This window comes from Scyliorhinus canicula, chromosome 18 (assembly GCF_902713615.1).
Source record: "Scyliorhinus canicula chromosome 18, sScyCan1.1, whole genome shotgun sequence".
Classification (NCBI taxonomy): Eukaryota; Metazoa; Chordata; class Chondrichthyes; order Carcharhiniformes; family Scyliorhinidae; genus Scyliorhinus; species Scyliorhinus canicula.
The window spans coordinates 28,066,978-28,086,531 of record NC_052163.1 but is presented as its reverse complement, the minus strand read 5'-3'; the positions used below and the strand labels follow the sequence as shown (position 1 = coordinate 28,086,531).

Below are 19,554 nucleotides of genomic sequence, written 5' to 3'. Positions count from 1 at the left end.
TATTTTAGAGGAGCATGACAATAAAGGTCACAAGAAAGCTTAAGGGGCGAGAGGCTGGTCAATATTTGGACAACGGTTACAGGGGTAATTCAGACACTTTATAATGTGAACATTTACAATCAAAACTATTTATTATGCAGCACCGTCTACCCAGGTAATTGTCATTATAAGTAAGGGATTTACAATCGAAAAAGTAAGTAGCAATTGCATGGAAGTAGAACTTTGAACCACGTATGCATCTGAAGAGTTGAAGCAAAGAGCTTTTGAGTTGGCAACACTTGGAATAAATCAACTAACTTAAAAATGTTTTAAAATTTTAGTGCAGGATTGCTACAGCAGCCTAAAGGACATTGACTCCTAATTAATTATTGTTTAGATTTGTGTCAGTACTTTGCTCAGTCTAAAAAATATTTGAACGGCTGCATTGTGTTGTAAAGGAATTTTGAAATGTCACAAATTGGTTCATTTGTGTCGACAAACAATGACATTTTGCTGTATATTTCACTGCTGGATTTATGAGGAGCTGTAAAAATCAAGTCTTATGACATTTTTAAAAAACGTTTGGCAAACATGCTCATGGACCCATATTCATATTTGTGGAAACCTTTTTCAAAACAATTAGCAGACCATGCAGACTGATTTTGTCACTGGTTTGGCAAATGAGCAAATGACAAACATGCTGAACCTTTTCACTCATATAGGTTTTCCTCCAATGATATTGGTTTGCCCACAGGAAACAAATATACCATTTGTATTGCAGGAGAGCAACACCACTTCACAAGAGGGGTTACGTGAATTCAAACAAAAGTCAGGAGAGGAGGAGAAGATGACAAAATAATGACTAAAAAAAAATTGGCTCAGCAGTCACTGTCACAGCAGCTAGTATTTCTTCCTCATTAGGTTCCCAGGCAAGGAGCTAGAGTAGAGATAGCAGAGGTCATCAACTGAACTCAGTAGAAACATTCGGTAGAGTGAAGATAACTTGGATCGTCACAATTGTTCGGCCATTCGGCCCATCGAGTCTGCACCGGCCCTTGAAAAGAGCACCCTACCTCAGCTCACACCCCCACCCTATCCCCGTAACCCCATCCAACCTTTCTTTGGACACTAAGGGCAATTTAGCATGGCCAATCCACCTAACCTGCATATCTTTGGACTGTGGGAGGAAACTGGAGCACCCGGAGGAAACCTACGCAGGCAAGGGGAGGAAGTGCAAAATCCGCACAGATAGGGACCCAAGAGTGAAGATAACTTGGATCGTCACAATTGTTCTCACTATATAAATGAACATTTCTTTACAGTTAGTAGCTAATCATCTTAAAAGTTGCATTTGGATGAGGAATCATCGCTCGTGTTTGACTTGACCCTTTCAGTCAAGCTTTCAGATCTGGTTTTTATTCTTAAGGTTAGCTTTGCTGATGAGACAGGGCACATTTTTCACTCAAGGAATATATCTTTCTCCCTGCAAAAAGCCTGCATTGTAATTGGAGTTGCTTACAGATTTGAAAGTTCAGACAATAAAATATGAACAGATTGTTAAGGAGCAGGTCAATACCAAAAGTCTTGCCTATTCGTGCAACCTGAATTTCACTTTCTAAAACAGATTTCATAGCACCTGAAACATTTCTATTGTCTGCTCATGGGTGTATAACTCCACACCTGAAAAGGTATTAAGAATACAGATCCCTTTATCAGAATAAATGAGTTGATTAATAGTATTGCAAATTACAGTGGGCCTGCTTTATGTCTAATAAAAATTTCTCTTTTAATTATTTCAGGAGATAAAAAATAAAACAAATATCTGCTCCCAAGCGGATCAGAACAAACTGTTTTAATGGAATTTGTTTTTGTACAGGTTAGTTAGGAGTTAGACCTGTTTCCTGTCTCATAATGGCTGGTTACTTCAATGGTCACAGAGGAGTCCGGTTCGTGAACATTAAGAAAAGAATCACCCACACTCGAAACGTTAGCTCCCTTCTCTTTCCACAGATGCTGTCAGACCTGCTGAGATTGTTCAGTATTTTCTGGTTTTGATTAAGAAAAACTATTTCTTGTTTTAAGCATTCCGGTCCCAGCCAGGCCCCACTTGAGCTCGACTTCCTAATTGGACTGGCTATTATGTTAGAGTTCATTTCTTTACTGATATAGGGCCCGCCTCTCATTGGGGAAGCTTGTATTCCACGAGGCTCACGGGGAGGCTGATCGACCCATCCCTGTAGGTCTTGTGTGGGTCATTACATTCCTCCCCTCCCAAAGTCCGAAGACTCCTCCGAAGAAGGTGGAGCAGGAGGGTGCCTGCTCTTCTTTGCCCGTGGCTGCGTTTCCTGCATGTGCTGGGCTGAATCATAGGCCATGTATCGTGTCGGGGATCGCCGTTTCCTTGCAGATCGCCTGAGGTGCACCACCACTGGCGACTGTTCGTCAGTTTGTCCACCGTCAGAAACTTCCGATGCCTGGGTTTCCGTATTGGAGTCAGGGTCGATGACTTCTGGCATCTCTTGTCGGGCCCCTCCAGGGGGCAACACCGGTGTCAGGGAAATCTATGAGCAACTGGCTCCTCCGGAGGACTTTGAAGTAATGCTGGTCTCCTGCAAGGAGCGCAGTTCCATTGTGCTTCCCTGAGTGGGGGTTTGGCGGATTGCTCGCATCTTCTCTTCCACCAGGTGCAGACTATCCCGGTCTATGCGGTACCCCAAATAGATGACCTCCCTGGTGTGGAAGATACACTTTCCCTTTGGAGGCAGTCGCCCATCTCTGAAAAGTGGCAGAGGACTCCTCTAGGTTGCTTAAATGTTCTCGCTCTGTGGCTTCCGTGACCAAGACGTTGTCCACACGGCAGCCCCCTCAGAATGTTTTACATGATGTGTTGAAAGATGGCGCAAGCCAATGATACTCCAAATGGCCATCATGTATACTCATAAAGACCCATGGGTATTTATAGTCACATACAGTTGGGACTCGGGGTCCAATAATGGTTAGAGATATGCGTGGTTCATGTCAAGTTTTGTAAACAAATGACCCCCAGCCAATTTTGAATACAAGTCTTGAACTGTGGCTTGGATACCTGTCCAACCGGGATGCTCTATTCACGGTTAACCTATAGTCGCTGCAAAGCTGAACAGTTTTGCCCGGTTTCAGTATGGGGACTACCGGTGCTGCCCAATTGTCGAATCTCACCGGCCTGATGATCTCAATACCTTCCAGTCAGTCGAGCTCTGCCTCGACCTTGGCAATAGCAGGGAGAGGACCGGGCGGGCCTGAAAATACCAGGGCTGCGCCTCAAGGTCTACTTGTATTTTAGCAATAGCACCTTTGATCATCTCCAAACCGGTTTGAAAAACTTCGGAGTATTTCCTCAACGCCTTGCAGAGGTCCCCAGGGCCCATCTGAAAAATCCACTGCCAATCCAGGCAGGAGCGTTGCTGCCAGTTACGGCCGAGTAAGCTCGGTCCGGGGCTATTTACGATGATCAATGGCAGCCGAACAGATTGCTGCCGGTAGAATACTGGGGTCATCATTGTCCCCACTATGGCGAGCGCTAGCCCTATGTTGGTGGCCAGTCTTGTTTCTGTATCCTTTAAATTCAACCACTGTAGCCTGATCGAATGTGCTGGAACGTTTGTTTTGCGACGACCGAGACTGCGGCTCCCGTGTCCAATTCCATCTCTGGGGGATGACCGTTTACGTGAACGGTGTTCTGAATGGGGCAACTGGGAGTGCTGCAGTACAGTTCAGTTGCATACTTTCTTCTTCGACGGGTTGGTCCAAATGAAAAGCCCGGCCTCTGGTTTGGCACCTGCCTCAGGCAGGGCGGCGAGCTGTTGCCTGGGCTGCGGTTTTCGCTCTCGGCAGTTACTCCCGCCACACACCCCACACCTACTGGGATCGCCCTATCCCGATCTGAGGGAGGAATCTTGTCTGGCTGTCGCTGTTCCGGACCACTGGACCTGGGTTCGCGGTGCTCGGACCAGGCGGCGTAGCGGGGGGGGTCCCGATCCTGAGGGATGCCGCACGCCAGGGTGGTGCGTGTCCCACGCTGTTTACCTCCATCCCGTAGACCGCCTGGAGCTCCTGGACTCCTTTATCCGCATTCTCCCTCGAAAGTGAGATTTCCACAGCTTTTTTAAGGTTCAATAGTGGCTCGGCCATTAACTTCCTCTGGGTCACCACAAACCAGGCGATCCCGCAGCAACTCGGGAAGGAACGGGCCATGATCTCAAAATTCAGCAAGTGTCCGTAAGCATGTCAGAAACTCTGTTATAGACTCCCCTGAGGTTCTCTCAGCAGTATTGAAACAGTACCGTTGTACTATGACCGATGGCTTGGAATCAAAGTAGTCTGCCACCAATGCAACCAACTCCTTGAATGGCTTGGAGTCCGGGGCATCTGGCTTTTTATTACACCAAAGGTGGGAGCCCCATAGGCAGTCAGAAGTAACACTATGTCTCTCATCTCCAACTATAGAGTTAGCCTTAAAGAAACAGTGCATATGCTCTGATTATTGTGTCCAATCTTCTATGTCATAGAATCATAGAATTTACAGTGCAGAAGGAGGCCATTCGGCCCATCGAGTCTGCACCGGCCCTTGGAAAGAGCCCCCTACATAAGTCCACACCTCCACCCCATCCCCGTAACCCAGTAACCCCACCTAACCTTTTTTGGACACTAAGGGCAATTTAGCATGGAAAATACACGTAACCCTCACATCTTTGGACTGTGGGAGGAAACCGGAGCACCCGAAAGAAACTCACACAGACACGAGGAGAACGTGCAGACTCCACACAGACAGTGACCCAAGCTGGGAATCGAACCTGGGACCCTGGAGCTGTGAAGTAACTGTGCTAACCACTGTGCCACCCCGTGTCGGCGTCGAACACATCAAGTCTCCCAAAGAGCGGAATATTGAAAATAGTGAAAACCTTAACCCAATAGAATGAAGGGAGATGGCTGTGCTTTCGATAGGTAACAGCGCCGATTGTAGCTCCACGTTTACCCTCGTCGGCAATTTAATGGTCACAGAGGAGTCCAGTTTGTGAACATAAGGAAAAACTATTTATTGTTTTAAGCAACTATATATACATTCAGATCATAGCCGGGACTACTCTAGCTCAGTTCCTATCTGCACTGGTTTTATTTAGAGTCCATTACACTATTTATACGGCTCCATCTCTCATCGGGGAAGCTCTTAATACACAAGGCTCACGGAAGGCTAATCGGCCTGTCCCCATAGATCTTGTGCGGGTTATAACAGTTACATAAGAACAGAAGTAGGCTTTTTGGCCTATTTTGCCAAACCATGAGATCATGGCTGATTTGTATCCTAACTCCATCCACTGGCCTTAGCTCCATGTTCATTAATATGTTTAACTTCCAAAAATCTATCAATCTCAGATTTGAAATTAATTGAATTTGCATTTCTGATTTTATGGAGAGAGTTCCACACTTCCGTGTGAAGAATATTTCCTAATTTATCTCCTAAATCACCTGTCTGCTTCCAAAGTTAGGCCATTGTGTCGATCGGCTCAAGACATACAAGTGTTTAAAGGTGCCATGATCGTGAATTGCTTTAATGGAGTTATTTCAGGGATTTCGCGCTCAGTTTCTGATCTGATCAGATGGCACAAGATGGGAAGTGAGATTGTCTTCCAGATTTAGAACAGAAAATCTCAAAAAGTCTGGCAGCACCTGTGGAGAGAGATACAGAGTTAATGCTTCAAGTCCATAAGACTTTTCTTCAGAGCTAATGAAGATGATGGATTTAATACTGTTTAAGAGGGGATGAGCAGGTGGAGCAGAGTAGAAGGTGAGAACTAGGAGAGATTTGGCAAATATGTTATGGGAATTAAACAAAGGCAGTGTTAATAATAGTGTTAAAGTGTAAAGAAGGTGCTGATATGGGCATAAAGGTAAGATAGCAGAATATATTAACAGCAGAACAAAGGTCAGCACTGTGAATGAACAAGTGATAGAGGGTCTGTGTTGGTGGGGGGTGGGAAATGTGCCTATAGTCTAAATTTATTGATCTCACTAAACACGCAGAGTACAGAAGATTGTAAAACACCTTACTGGAAGGTACTGTTCCTCCAGTTAGCATCGTGTTTCACTAGAACACTGCAGCAGGCCAAGGGTGGACAGGAAAGCAAGATAGTGAGTTGAAATGGCAAGAGACGGGAAGGTCGGGATCATGCTTGCAGATTGAGTGGAGGTTTGCGTTTAGTCTCTCCGTTGTAGAGGAAGCCACATTGGGAGCAGAGAATAGGGTAGACTAAATTGAAAGAGGTGCAAGGAAAATACAACTTCACCTGAAAGGAATGTTTGGGGCCTTGGATGGTGAGGAGGGAGGAGATATAGGGGCAGGTGTTGCACCTTCTGTGCTTGCATGGGAAGGTGCTGTGGAAAGGCAACGAGGAATGGACCAGGATGTTACTGAAGGAGGGCCTCTGTAGAATGATGACAGCGAGGAGGTGAGGGGAAGACGTTTGATGGTGGCATTATGCTGGAATTGGCAGAAATGGCAGAGGGTGAGCCTTGGAATGAGGCTAGTGGGGTCAAAGGTCCCCATCATGGTCCTGCGAGGGAGGGGTTGGGGCGAGGAAAGAGTTGTGGGAGATGGGTCGGATATGGTTGAGCAGGCGGAGCGCCCTGTCAACTACGGTAAGGGGGCAGGGATCCTCGGTTCAGCTTAAAGGAAGACATGTCAGAAGTTCCATTTTGAAAGGTAGCACCATTGGAACAGAATGCCACTGAGGTGGAGAAAATAGGGGACAGGATGGAGTCTTTACAAGAAGCAGGGTGTGAGGATCACCGGAAATGGAGACAGAGAGATCAAGGGAGGAAAGTGCCAGAGATGGACCATGTGAAGGTGAGAGGGGTGGAAATTGGAAGTGAAATCGATACATTTTTAATGGTCCAGGTGAGAACATGAGGTGGCACCAATACAGCACTGATGTTAACGGAAAGAGAGTTGTGGTAGGGGCCATAGTAGGATTGGAACAAGGAATGTTCTACATACCCAACAAAAATAAGGCATAACTGGGGTCCATATGGGTACCCATAGCCACACCATTTATTTTCAGGAAGTGAGACAGGTTCAAGCAGAAATTGTTGAGTGCGAGAACAAGCTGAGTTACGTGGAAAAGAGTAGTGGTGGATCGGGATTGTTCGGGCCTCGGCTCAAGGAAGAAGCGGAGAGCCCTCAGACCATTTTGGTGGGGCTGGAGGTGTAAAGGATTTGGATGTCTATAGTCGAGGCAGTTGAGGCTAGGAAACTGAAAATGGTTGATATGAGATAGGGCATCGGAAGAATCATAAATGTAGGTGGGTAGAGACTGGACAAGGAGAAAGAAAATGGAGTCAAGATGGGGCTGACATAATGGATCTACCAGTCCCTGTTTGTGGATTTTGGGAAGGAGGTAGAAGCAGACGATGCAGGGCTCGGGAACTATTCGGTTGGAAGTTGTGGAGGGAAGATTTCCAAAGGAGATAAGATCAGTGCCAACCCCGGAGACAATGGCTTGATATTCGATGCTAGAATAGGAAGAAGTGTCTGACAGTCGACGCTCATCTTCTGCAAGGTAGGGGTCAGTACACCAGACAACAACAGAACCATCCTTGTCGGCAGGTTTGATTACAAAGTCAGGGTTGCACCTGAGAGAATGGAGGGCAGCAGATTCAGAAAGAGATAGGTCGGAGTGGGTAAGAGGAGCAGAGAAATTAAGACAGCCGATGTCACGCCGAGAGTTCTCAGTGAAAAGATCAGGAGCAGGTAGGAGGCCAGCGCAAGGGATCCGATAGAAGACGAATGCTGGAGGTATGTGAAAGGATCCGTTGAACGGGGGGGGGGGGGGGGGCTCCTACACAAAGAAATGAGAACAGAGCCGATGCTGACAGAAAAAGAGTTCGATATCTTGCCGAGTCCAGAATATATTGAAGTGAGGAGGTAAGGGGATGAAACTGTGTCCTCCCCTGAGTATAGGACGTTCAACAGCAGAGTGGGGAAGGTCAGAGAGTATAGTGAATACACAGCAAGGGATGGGGTTAGAAGAAGGGATGGGGTTGGAGCCTCCCAGATTCATCTGTTAACAGCCTCTTCACATTACACCGTTGGTAACAGGAGCCTTAGCTATGAGAACACCATTGCAATATAACTGAAATGGCGATTCTGCCTTTGGAGTTAAACAACCACCAGAAGATCTTCTTTTTGACAGGGACAGAAGTGAAATTGCACCACAAATGTAAATGCTGATGCCAACACTGATGTAGCCGGTGATGGAGATTGCTGAACTGCTGTTCTCTGCAATCTTTCTGCAGCCCGAATAATATTGGCCATTATTCCCAGAGGACTGGCACAATCCGACACTGAACAAAGCCCAATCAACAATGTTGATTTTTGAAAGCATGTTGAAATCATGGGTATTACCTTGTAACCTTGATTAATTCCATTAATAAACTGAGGACTGGGTGGTGTCCATGTGAATCGAATGGTAGTGGAATTAATGGCTTCAGCGTGCACATTTCCTGGAGGCACTGTAGGAACTGGGGAGAACAAAGTAGAGAGAGGAAATTGGCGAATAAGTGTGCTTTGAGACAAATCATTCGTACACACAGAATAATAAATAGTTTTGCAAACATTTCCGATTAGGCTTTAACCCTGTTATAATCAGCATGCTATGGATGTCACGGGCGCGATCCTATGGCCATGCTGCGCCAGAAAAGCAGATCGCCGTGGCTTGGCCGGTGACAGCCGGGAGACCCTGCTCCCGGGATCTACCCAGCTCACAAGATTCAACGCAACCTTGCAAGATGTTGCAAGTTTAATCCTGGCCAAAATGGGCGGGATCACCGTTTGGCAAATCTGCATCTTACAGTGAGGCAGTAAGCATTACTCTAATGTGCAGATTCCGAGGTACCTGAGGCTTTGGGATTCAATCCCTTCCCTTCGTCTTGGGGATCTCAGGCGAGCACCGTTCAGCATTGGTCCCCACAAACAGGGACCAGGAGTGAAGGGCACTCCTGGGTGTCTCCAAGGGGATCGGAGGCCCCCAGCTACATGCCCTTTGGGCAGGTATGTTTCCTTGGCACTGCTGGTGCCACCTGGGTACCAGCCTAACACTGCCAAGGTACCCAGGTGGTACTGCCAGGTTGACATTGCCAACGTGCCAAGCTGGCATTTTCTGTGTGCGCGCGATCAGGCTGGGGTTACGCGGCGTGGGTGTTGGGGGTGCAGTGTTGGCCGGGTGACCATCCCATGTTGCGTTTGGGCTAGTGGGTGGGTGGGAGGGGGGAAGATGCTGGGGATTTATTTGTGGGTCTCGGAGATCGGGATGGCATTTAAAAATCTCACTACAACGGGGAGTCCCAAGTGGGACTTGAACCCATAATGTTCGAACTCAGAAGCAAGTGTGCTGCCAAGTGAGTCTCATTAGTCTCTTATTATTGCTACAAGTAGGCTTACATTAACACTGCAATGAAGTTACTGTGAAAAGCCCCTAGTCGCTATACTCCTGCATCTGTTCGGGTACGCTGAGGGAGAATTCAGAATGTCCAAATTAGCTAGTACACAGATGCAACCCAATAGTGTTCAAGGACTAGAACCTGTTCTGGGTTATCTAGATGTAACTCACATTAAATTTTAAATGTGCGCAAAGGGTTTTCTACTCTCTCCTTTATTGTGCCTAAAGTTATACACTAATGTTCAAGTTGATTTTCCTGAATTGCCAGATTTACCAACAAACTATATGTATAGAATAATTGTTTTGGTGCAATGCCCTTTAGTGATTTTACTTTCTGAATTGATAATAGTTGATTTGGTGAGGCAACAGTAGCTTCCTTCACTTGCTCTCCCATTACCACTCAATACCCACCCCCTTGCAGGGTCCACTCGGTGACAGTGGGGCTGTAGGTTCCCAGACCAGCCCCATTATAGGATGCAACTGCAATCTCATAATTGGTCCAGATGATGAGGTCCTCAAGTAAGAAATTATTAACATCTGGACTGGTGATATTCTTATATTGGTGCTCTACAGGCAAACCTGCCAAGCAATACCTACGAAGAGAGAAGGGAAGTCAATCATACAACTGATTTAACACATTTCTTACACACGTTTGAGCAGTAAACACGGCAAAGTATGCTGCTGATAAGAAAATATAATTTAGAAAAATGTTGTCCAATTGCAATGAAGAGATATTTTGGATAACAACGTTTATAAATTTAAACATCTGAAATTAGTTTTTATATTGACCAATCCTGCTGACTCTTGGACTGAAATTTTTTTGTGGGGATGGTGGCCCTAATCCCTGGCTGAAAAGTCAGGGGTGAATTCACCTCTGCACGGCTGGGAAGCCATGATCAAATTTACCAGTCATTAGGCTGTTAATGGCCTGAGTTCCTGACTTCCATCTCGTGATGGAGATTGTCCTGCCTTTCGGAGCTGCCGGCTGATCAAATGACCAGCAGTTCTCTAGTCTGAGCAACGCCAGCTGAAGCGGTGGTCTGCAGCCTGACCACCAACCCCCCCCCCCACCCCCACATAAGGAGTCTAGGAAGAGACCAAACAGCAAGGCAAGTCGAGGGTGACTTCACCAAGGCCTGCCTGACAGGTCCCAGCAAGATGTGGAGGGATCTCCCATTGGAAAAAATAACGTTAGAGCTAATAGCCAAACAGCAGGGCTCTCCTCATCCTCAGGCCTGCAGCCAGGCTACCGGGATTTAGCTGGTTGGTTTATCACGTGGCATGAGAACCTCCCTCCCACCGTGCATAACTGGTAAAATACCTGTAATGGCAGGAGGATGTCCAAGTGCCAAATTACCCAAGAGCGGGTGGGCTGCCCGACACCTACCCTGCTGCTGGTAATATTCCAGCAGAGGTTGATGGGCAATCATTTCCCCTGCCGTGCCACCCTATTGTACACGTTTTCACCTGCTCCTGGCGAGGGTGGGGTTTGCGAAAATTGTAGGGGTCGTACACAAGTGTCAACTGAGTTGAGGCTCAAGATGTTAAATATCAGCGCAATGAATTGCAATTCATAAACAATGCAAAGTACAAAAAGAAAGATCAGTAAATTTATGTTGAGTAGCAAGCTTTAAGGGCATCAGGCAATAACACATTTTAATTGGTTTCTCGCTGTGTTTATAAAACACAATATAGCACCTTTTTAAAGATTTGTTTTGTTGTTTAAAAAAAAAATGGAAACAGAAGAAAAAATATATCTCCATAAATACATGGCCGCAGCTATCAGCTTATGTTTTGTCCATGAAGACAGAGAGCAAAGAATCTGCTCTGAGTTACCTGATGATGTAACCCTTAAGGGCTCCATTCTGATGGTTTTCTGGTGGTGGTTGCCATTGAATCATGATTGACTGATTGGTTCTGCCACTTGCAATGACATTTTGTGGGGATGCACTTGGCGGTTCTTCAGGGAGTGACAACCTGCAAGAATTTAAACCATTCAATTACGAAAAATATAAAGTTAGAGATAATGCTCAGTTTCAGCAAAAAAAACTTTTAAAAATGGGTCGCCCCCAACATGCTGTACCAGTGATGCACAAATCTATTGTTGGTCTTTAGTGCTTAAGAGTAATAAATTATGGAAATATGGTAGCTATTGTAGTGTATTTGACAAGCTCCCATACCAGAGACTTGCGTCTGTAATGAATCCTCTTGAGAAAAGTACAAAATTGTAAATGAGGTGATGAATAAATAGCTCAGCTGAAATCAAAGGCAAGTTTGTGATCAATTGTGACATGTAGAGTAACCTGGTGATTGGTCCTTGGGTATCTCAGGGGTCATAATATTCAATCGTAATCCCAGTGAAATTTGTGGCATTTCACTATTCATCTTTTACACCAACTGCACTGCATTGGAAGCTAGCTCACCTCTCGGTTTCTCTGCTGTACTGGCCCTTTCCAACATCGTTCACAGCACAGATACGGAACTGATAGGACCTCGCTGGAATGAGTCCCCTGACCATCAGTCCCACCAATTCTGGGTTGACAAACATCAGGTGAACATTCCACGGTGAATCTGCGAACAAATATACGTTTTTAAAAAATAATAATCTTTATTCGTGTCACAAGTAGGATTACATTAACACTGCAATGAAGGTACTGTGAAAATCCCCTAGTCGCCACACTACGGTGCCTGTTCGGGTACACAGAGGGAGAATTCAGAATGTCCAAATTACCTAACAGCACGTCTTTTGCAACTTGTAGGAGGAAACCGGAGCACCCAGAGGAAAGGCAACCGGCAAAAACTGTCCTCCATAAAGACCTGAGTTGTATGGGACCAATAGGAAGGAGTGTTCTATAGACAGAGGCCAAACAGTCTTAAGTTTGCAGAATAACAATTTGTTTTCACTGTTCTGCTCAACTCTCATTTTAAAAAAAATTTAGAGTACCCAATTCATTTTTTCCAATTAAGGGGCAATTTAGCGTGTTCAATCCACCTACCTTGCACATCTTTGGGTTGTGGGGGCGAAACCCATGGAAACACGGGGAGAATGTGCAAACTCCGCATGGACAGTGACCCAGAGCCGGGATCGAACCTGGGACCTCGGTGGCGTGAGACTGCAGTGCTACCACTGTGCCACTGTGCTGCCCAACAACTCTCATTTTAATGGTACCACAACACAATGTCTCCATATACTTCACGCATATGCCAATGCACAACACCAGCAGTGAAGATTTAGGACAGCTGAAAATGAGTTTTGAGCAGAGATAAGTTGAAAACATAGGGGTTCGCGATCTATAGAAATTCTTACTTTCAGTCTTTATATTTCTAGCTAGCTTTCTCTCATAGTCAAATTTTCACCTCCTAATTAATCTTTTTGTCATTCTTTGCTGTTTTTTCTATTCTTTCCAACATTTTGACCTGCCATGCACCTTCGCACAATTAAATGCTTTTTGCCATCTTTAACTTTTTTTATTAGCCATGTATGGTAGATCCTCTCCTTTGAATTTTTATTTCTCGGTAGAATGTATCTATTCTGCGTATTCTGAAATATCCCCTTAAATGTCTGCCACTGCATCTCTATTAACCTCACTTGGAGGTTCACTTTTGCTGGTTCTGCTTTAATGCCCTCATAATTTCCCTTATTTCAGCTTAAAATGCTAGTCTTAGGCCCACTCTTCTTCCCCTCAAACTGAATGTAAAATTCAATCATATTATGATTACTGTTACCTGGAAGCACCCTCATTATGAAATTGTTAATTAATCCTATTTTATTGCACAATACCAGGCCTAGTATAACCTGCTCCCTGATTGGCTCTAGAACTTGCTGATCTCATCACATGTGGATTCCTAATTAGCTCCATGTGGCTAATGTACTGGATAATACTGTTCTTGTCAGTGCGTCAGCAAATAGTGAGGAAATGGGCATGGGAGGAGATGTTTGGGAGACAAGATTCAAAAGAAGACAATGTATCAACAGATCATAAGGCTGGAGGAGATGGCAGGGGTCAGGTGGAACAAGGACATGAAAAGATGTGCAAGATGTGGATTTTGAATTAAGGGTATTGTAGAGACAGGTGCAATCGATGTTCATTCCTCCTGCCTATTAACCCACCCAGCAAAGCCTCTTACAATGGAATAACTCAAGTTTTATACATGCCCCTTCATCTTTAGCCCTTAGGTTGTATAAGGGCAAGAGAAGCAAAATCGTATTCAAGTATAGCTGAGGGAAATCAACCTCAAGCTACAAGACTCATTTTTATACAGGTGCTAATTTTCTTTTCACATATGGTAGAATGGGAATGAAAACATTATTCCATATCATTTGTACTCCATGAGGCACATTTCTGTCTACAGTTTAGATATCTATGACTAAATGGGTGCAAAAACACACATGGAAAGGCCTGGAAGAATATTGCTTGGCAGCAGCCTCAACAGTTGAGAATCTAAGGTCAGAGTTTTACATTCCGCACACTGAGCGCAGTGACAGGCGCAGAAAATGGTTTTAATGTCGCAAGCCACAATGGCATGTTTTCGCACAGTACTGTCCACTTCATTGCTAAATATATATTCATTGACTTGAAATCTGCTGTTGTAAGATGTTGGTGCTGAGGTCTCAGTGCCAGAGAATCTTGGCCCCTCTCTGAGAGTCTAGGTGGGGCATGATATTGAGGTTTCCCTTGTTCCAAGATCTCTCAATCCTCCCACTTTAATCTTTTAAGCCATTGTGATAGCGGATGAGCCTATGACCTGGATGGAACTTGCCCCGCCCCATTGCAAAGTCTCTGGTATAGTGAAATTTATAAACACTCACACCAGCCCTCCTCTCGCTAAGACCTTTGAGTGCCCCCACACTAGCTTTGCCCCATGTTCAGGTTGTAGATGCTTCCCCAGATCACGTGTGACATCTATGGCCCATTATCATGCTTGAGACCTCCAAGACAGATGCGCATGATGTTATGTCAATGCCCTGTGGACAACAATCTTGCCAGGGACAATTTAAGGAGGAGTTAGCGACAGATTTTTCATTGGTAATGGGTTGAAGGGTTATGGAGAACGGACAGGACGGTGGAGTTGAGGGCAGGATGGGATCAGCCATGATCACATTGAGGGTGTTAGGCTTGGCAAGCTAAATTTCTTACTCCCGCTCCTAGGTCCTGTATTCTACGGAGGAGATGCTCTGGTCGATTTCGCAATCCAGCAGATGAGGAACATAGAATCATAGAATTTACAGTGCAGAAGGAGGCCATTCGGCCCATCAAGTCTGCACCAGCCCTTGGAAAGAGCACCCTACTCAAGCCCACACCTCCATCCTATCCCCGTAACCCAGTAACCCCACTTAACCTTTAGCGACACGAAGGGCAATTTAGCGTGGCCAATCCACCTAACCTGCACATCTTTGGACTGTGGGAGGAAACCGGAGTATCTGGAGGAAACCCATGCAGACACGGGGAGAGCGTGCACAGACAGTGACCCAAGCTGGGAATCGAATCAGGACCCTGGAGCTGTGAAGCAAATGTGCTAACCACTGTGCTACCGTGCTGCCCTTGAGCAGCCATGATAGAACGGCAGAGCAGACTCGGTGGGCCGAATGGCCGAATTCTGCCCTTATAATGTCTGAACTGAGACTGGATTGCCATGCTCCCCTCCTCCCTGGACTGGGACGAGGAATGTCTTGGCAAGATAAGCAATGTAAAGTGAAGCTTTTCTTCAGTACGCCAGCCTCCCAATAATATTTTCAGTGGTACAGAATTCCAAAGATTTCCAACCTTCTGAGAGGAGAAATTCCTCACCATCTCAGCCTTAAATGATTGACCTTTTATTCCGAGGATGTGCACCCCCCCCTGTTCTATACTCTTCAGTCAGTGTAAACAGTCTCTCAGCATCAACCGGTCAAGTCCCCTCAGAATCTTATTTATTTCAATGAGATCATCTCTCGTTCTTCTAAACTCCAGAGGGTATTGGCCCATTCCACTCGCCCTCACATCATAAAACAACTCTCACCTCAGGTATCAATCAAATGAACCTTCGCTGCACCGCCACATTAGTGTCAGGCTCTCACTGTTATTTAGCAATTATCGGCCAAGCTCAATGTTGACAGGCTGTTGGGGTGTGTGTTGGAGGGAGGATTGAATTGGGGGTGAGGAATCACCACTGGCACCGTCCCATATGTATCCTAACTCAATAATCACAATTCAAGCAAGGAAGTCACCAAATAGCAATGAGCTGGAACTCTTTCTAATATTCTTCCTAACCTCAGTAAAATCCAATAATACAGCCATACCAGTCTCCAGCTGAAATGAATTGATCGAAGATTAAACCTGGAATTTTTGTCTGTACGAATGAAATGAAAATCGCTTATTGTCACAAGTAGGCTTCAAATGAAGTTACTGTGAAAAGCCCCTCGTCGCCACAGTCCGGCGCCTGTTTGGGGAAGCTGGTATGATAAGAGATAACAGGGAAGGTGGCAGGATTTTAAACTAATTTCTACTAAACAATGGGGCTTCTGATCTGCTGCAGTGGAGCAAATATTTACAATGACTGCGCCAAAGCAATTGCATAGTTATATATAATCTTAATTTATTGAAAGACTATGGCCGCAATTTAACTAAATGGGAACAAAATCCCATAGCGAGCGCATTTAGACGCGTGTTTCCTGGCACTCGCAGTCGTCGAGGTACATAACGTCATTGAATGGCACTAGGGTTGCAAAGGGGGCCTCAGCAGGGAACGCGCAGCCAAGGCCACACATAGCCCTGTTTTCTGCGCTGAGGCATCCCGATCTCTGGAGTCCTCACATGGCCCCCGACCCTCCCCCCCCCCAAGCCCCAACTCACTATGAGGGGATCCGCGGGGGCCCCCGCAACCCTCAAAACCCATGCAGGGCAATCTCATACCAATCGTCATCGTGTGCAAAAATACCAGCTTGGCACCTTGGCAGTGCCAACCTGCTACACTGGCAGTACCCCTACCAGCTGCAAATTCCATCTGGGCACCTTGGTAGTGCCAGGCTTGCACCTAGCTGGCACTACCAGGATAACAGGCTGGTACTACCAGGGTGCCCTGGTGGCACCAACAGTGCCAGAGTGTCACCCTGCCCAAAGGGCAAGTCACCTGGGGGCCTCCGATCCCCTGGGAGACCCCCACAATTGCCATTCCATCTGGTCCCCATTTGTGGAGGCCAGCACTGAACGAAGCTCGCCGGAGGTCTCCGAGGCAAAGGGGAAAGATCCAACGCCTCGGGTGCCTCGGGAAATTGCATATTACAGTGAGGCTAGCTGTCTAGCTCTAATATGCAGATTTGCCAAAAGGTGATCATGCCTACAATGGGCGGGATTTGCATCACAACATCTCGTGAGAACACATTAGATCTCGCGAGGCGTTGTGAGCTAGGTAGATCCCGGGAGCTGCCTTTCGGGTATGGGGTGGCCATTCAATCACGCCCTATACATTTTAATCAAACATATTTTGTCACACTTTTGAATACGTGGTTTGGGGGGGGGGGGGGGGGGGGTACAGGGGGCAGCCCGCACTTGCGACCCGTTCTGGTTCTGATGCTGCCGGCTCCACCACTCAAAGCCCCAAACAGACACAAATAGGCTTACATTAATGCTGCAATGAAGTTACTGTGAAAATCCCTCCCTGTTGTGATCAATCCATGTGCTGATACAATGCTTTCAGTAGAGATCTGGGCCAGAAGAAAATCAGGGCAAAACATGTCCTGTGGAAACCTGACCCCGGATGCGATCCAAGAGGCCAAATCACAGGATTGTCCTGCCAAATCTGGGACGGTTGGCCACCCTGCTTGACTCCTTTGTTAATCAAAAATCCGTCTCAATCAATCTTGAATATATTCAATGAAGCAGCCTCCACTGCTTGTTAGGGGTAAGCGTTTCAAAGACTAATGCCCCCTGAGAGGAGAAATTCCTACTCACCTCTTTCTGAAATGGGAGAGCTCTTATTTTGAAACTGTGCCCCCCAGTTCCAGATTCCCCCACAAGAGAAAGCAACCTTTCAGCATTAACCTCTCATGCCCCTTTCCATGCTTCATTAAGATCATGGCTGATGAAATCAAATTCCATCAAAGAGATTCTGAGCCATTTTCTGTGAATCGCTCATTTTCTAGCGGGAACTAAATCAGCAGCTTTGATTATATACCCAGCAATAGTGAATGGTGCACATGCCACATTGATTCATGCAAGGATCATTTTGCTAATGACCATCTGTGTTGTGTTTCAAATTATTTGAATTCAACAATGACATCTGTTGAATCACACAGTTGGACTAAAGCACGTTCTGTCGGCAAAAAAGACTTCACATGAATTGAGGTTGGTAATTTATATTTTAACCAGTAATAAGAATTTTGGGATGTCTCAAGGCTACACTAGCTACACCCAATAGATACATAACAGTCAGATGCCAAATTGAGCTGATCGAGAATGATAATTAAATAGATTAACATTTGTAAGATGAGACTGGGATAATTAATCCCCTGTTTAAAAATGCTTTGTGACCAGGAATTGGCAATTACTTGGAAATCTTTCACATTGTGCTTTTAACAAAACTAGTTTCTGCAGAAATGAATGACGGGTCTGAAAAGGAACACAAATTATAATTATAAAAAAAGAAACACTTAACGATTACTCATTGAAGGGATAACAGATTGTAACAGGTTCTTCTTAGTGTTCCATATTCACTAAATACACACACTGTCACAGGGATGCTTACACTTGCAAAAACCAACCAATCAACTAGCTATAGAAGATGCTGTCAGACCTACTGAGATTATCCAGTATTTTCTGTTTTTGTTTCAGATTCCAGCATTCGCAGTAATTTGCTTCTAGCGATAGAAAATGCCTATTTTAAATTAGCTTCAAATGACAGAGATTAGTAAAGCTGTCATTGACCACCAACAAAGATTGACATGTTCGTCTGTCACATATAACATGAGTGGATGATGTCTGATTTCTTTCTTCTGCTTTACACTCAGTGCTCTTATTGCTCTAACACTTACGATAATTGTAACTTTGTGGTTGCAATTATCCTTGATAATATAAAGCATGGATCTCTTGATGCTTAAGTTCCCAATACTTGCACATCAAGTTAGTATGTCCAAAGGAGTCAGAACAAAAGGGAATGGCAATGTCCACCCTGCAGGTTTTTCTTTGCACAGCCAACATTCTGTCTGCTTCAGCCACAATCTCCCATTCATCAACTAACCAATAGGTAGTACCCGAGAATTCCCTGGCCATTCTTCCTTCCCCTGATAGCCCCAGTCAGGGTTGCCGTGATTTCATAGCTCCAAGTCCAATATGCAGGTTACTGCAGACGATAAAGAAGCAAGTGATTAAGAAGGTGAACGGAAGGCTGGTGTTTATGGCAAGTGGAGTGGAACATAAAAGTCGGGAAGTTTGATTGCTGCAGTACAAGGCCTTGGTTACATCACATTTAATAATAATAATAATCGGTTATTGTCACAAGTGGGTTTCAATGAAGTTACTGTGAAAACCCCCTAGTCGCCACATTCCGACGCCTGTTCGGGGAGGCTGGTACAGGAATTGAACCCGCGCTGCTGGCCTTGTTCTGCATTACAAGCCAGCTGTTTAGCCCACTGTGCTAAACCAGCCCCTTTAAGTACAGTTTTGGTCTTATTTGAAAAAGGATATGATTGTGTTATTAATAGTTCAGAGAAGGCACACAACCCATTTCAGGGATTAAGGACTTCCAATGAAGAAGGGTTGAACAGTGACCTAAACTCACTGACATTTATGAAGAGTAAGAGGTGATTTTATTGAAACATTTAAGATCCTGGATGAACTTGATAGGGCGGATAGCGAGAGGATGTTTCCTCTTGTGGGAGAGGCGAAAACTAGGAGACAATTTTTTTCTCTCAAGAGGGTTGTTAGTTTGTGGCATTCTCTTCCCCAGAAAGCAGTGGAGGCTGGAGTACTGAATTTATTCATGTTTGGGTTGGGCAGGTGGACATACCTTTAAGAAATGGGTGTTTATCAAATAGCTGCAGTGATGTCAGTGTGTGGGTGGAGCTGGGCTGTCTGTCTTTCACTTTGGTTTTTGAGCTGGCAGATAAAGTGTGTTTTTGGTTTCG

General features: G+C 45.4%; 1 protein-coding gene across 7 annotated transcripts in view; it reads right to left on the bottom strand.

The window, feature by feature from the left end:
* The window catches only part of sdk2b (sidekick cell adhesion molecule 2b), a 1,143,109-nt gene that overhangs the window by 312,997 nt on the left and 810,558 nt on the right, over window positions 1-19,554 (bottom strand). For all 7 annotated transcript variants that reach the window (XR_005458034.1, XM_038777821.1, XM_038777823.1 and 4 more), the window contains 4 exons: window positions 11,876-12,023; window positions 11,289-11,429; window positions 9,864-10,045; window positions 8,420-8,535 (listed from right to left, as the gene is read on the bottom strand). Coding sequence is in view for 6 of the 7 variants with exons in the window: in XM_038777821.1 (XP_038633749.1) it covers window positions 8,420-8,535; window positions 9,864-10,045; window positions 11,289-11,429; window positions 11,876-12,023 (587 nt within the window). In the remaining variant the exon portion in view is untranslated. The remainder of the gene's footprint in view (window positions 1-8,419; window positions 8,536-9,863; window positions 10,046-11,288; window positions 11,430-11,875; window positions 12,024-19,554) is intronic.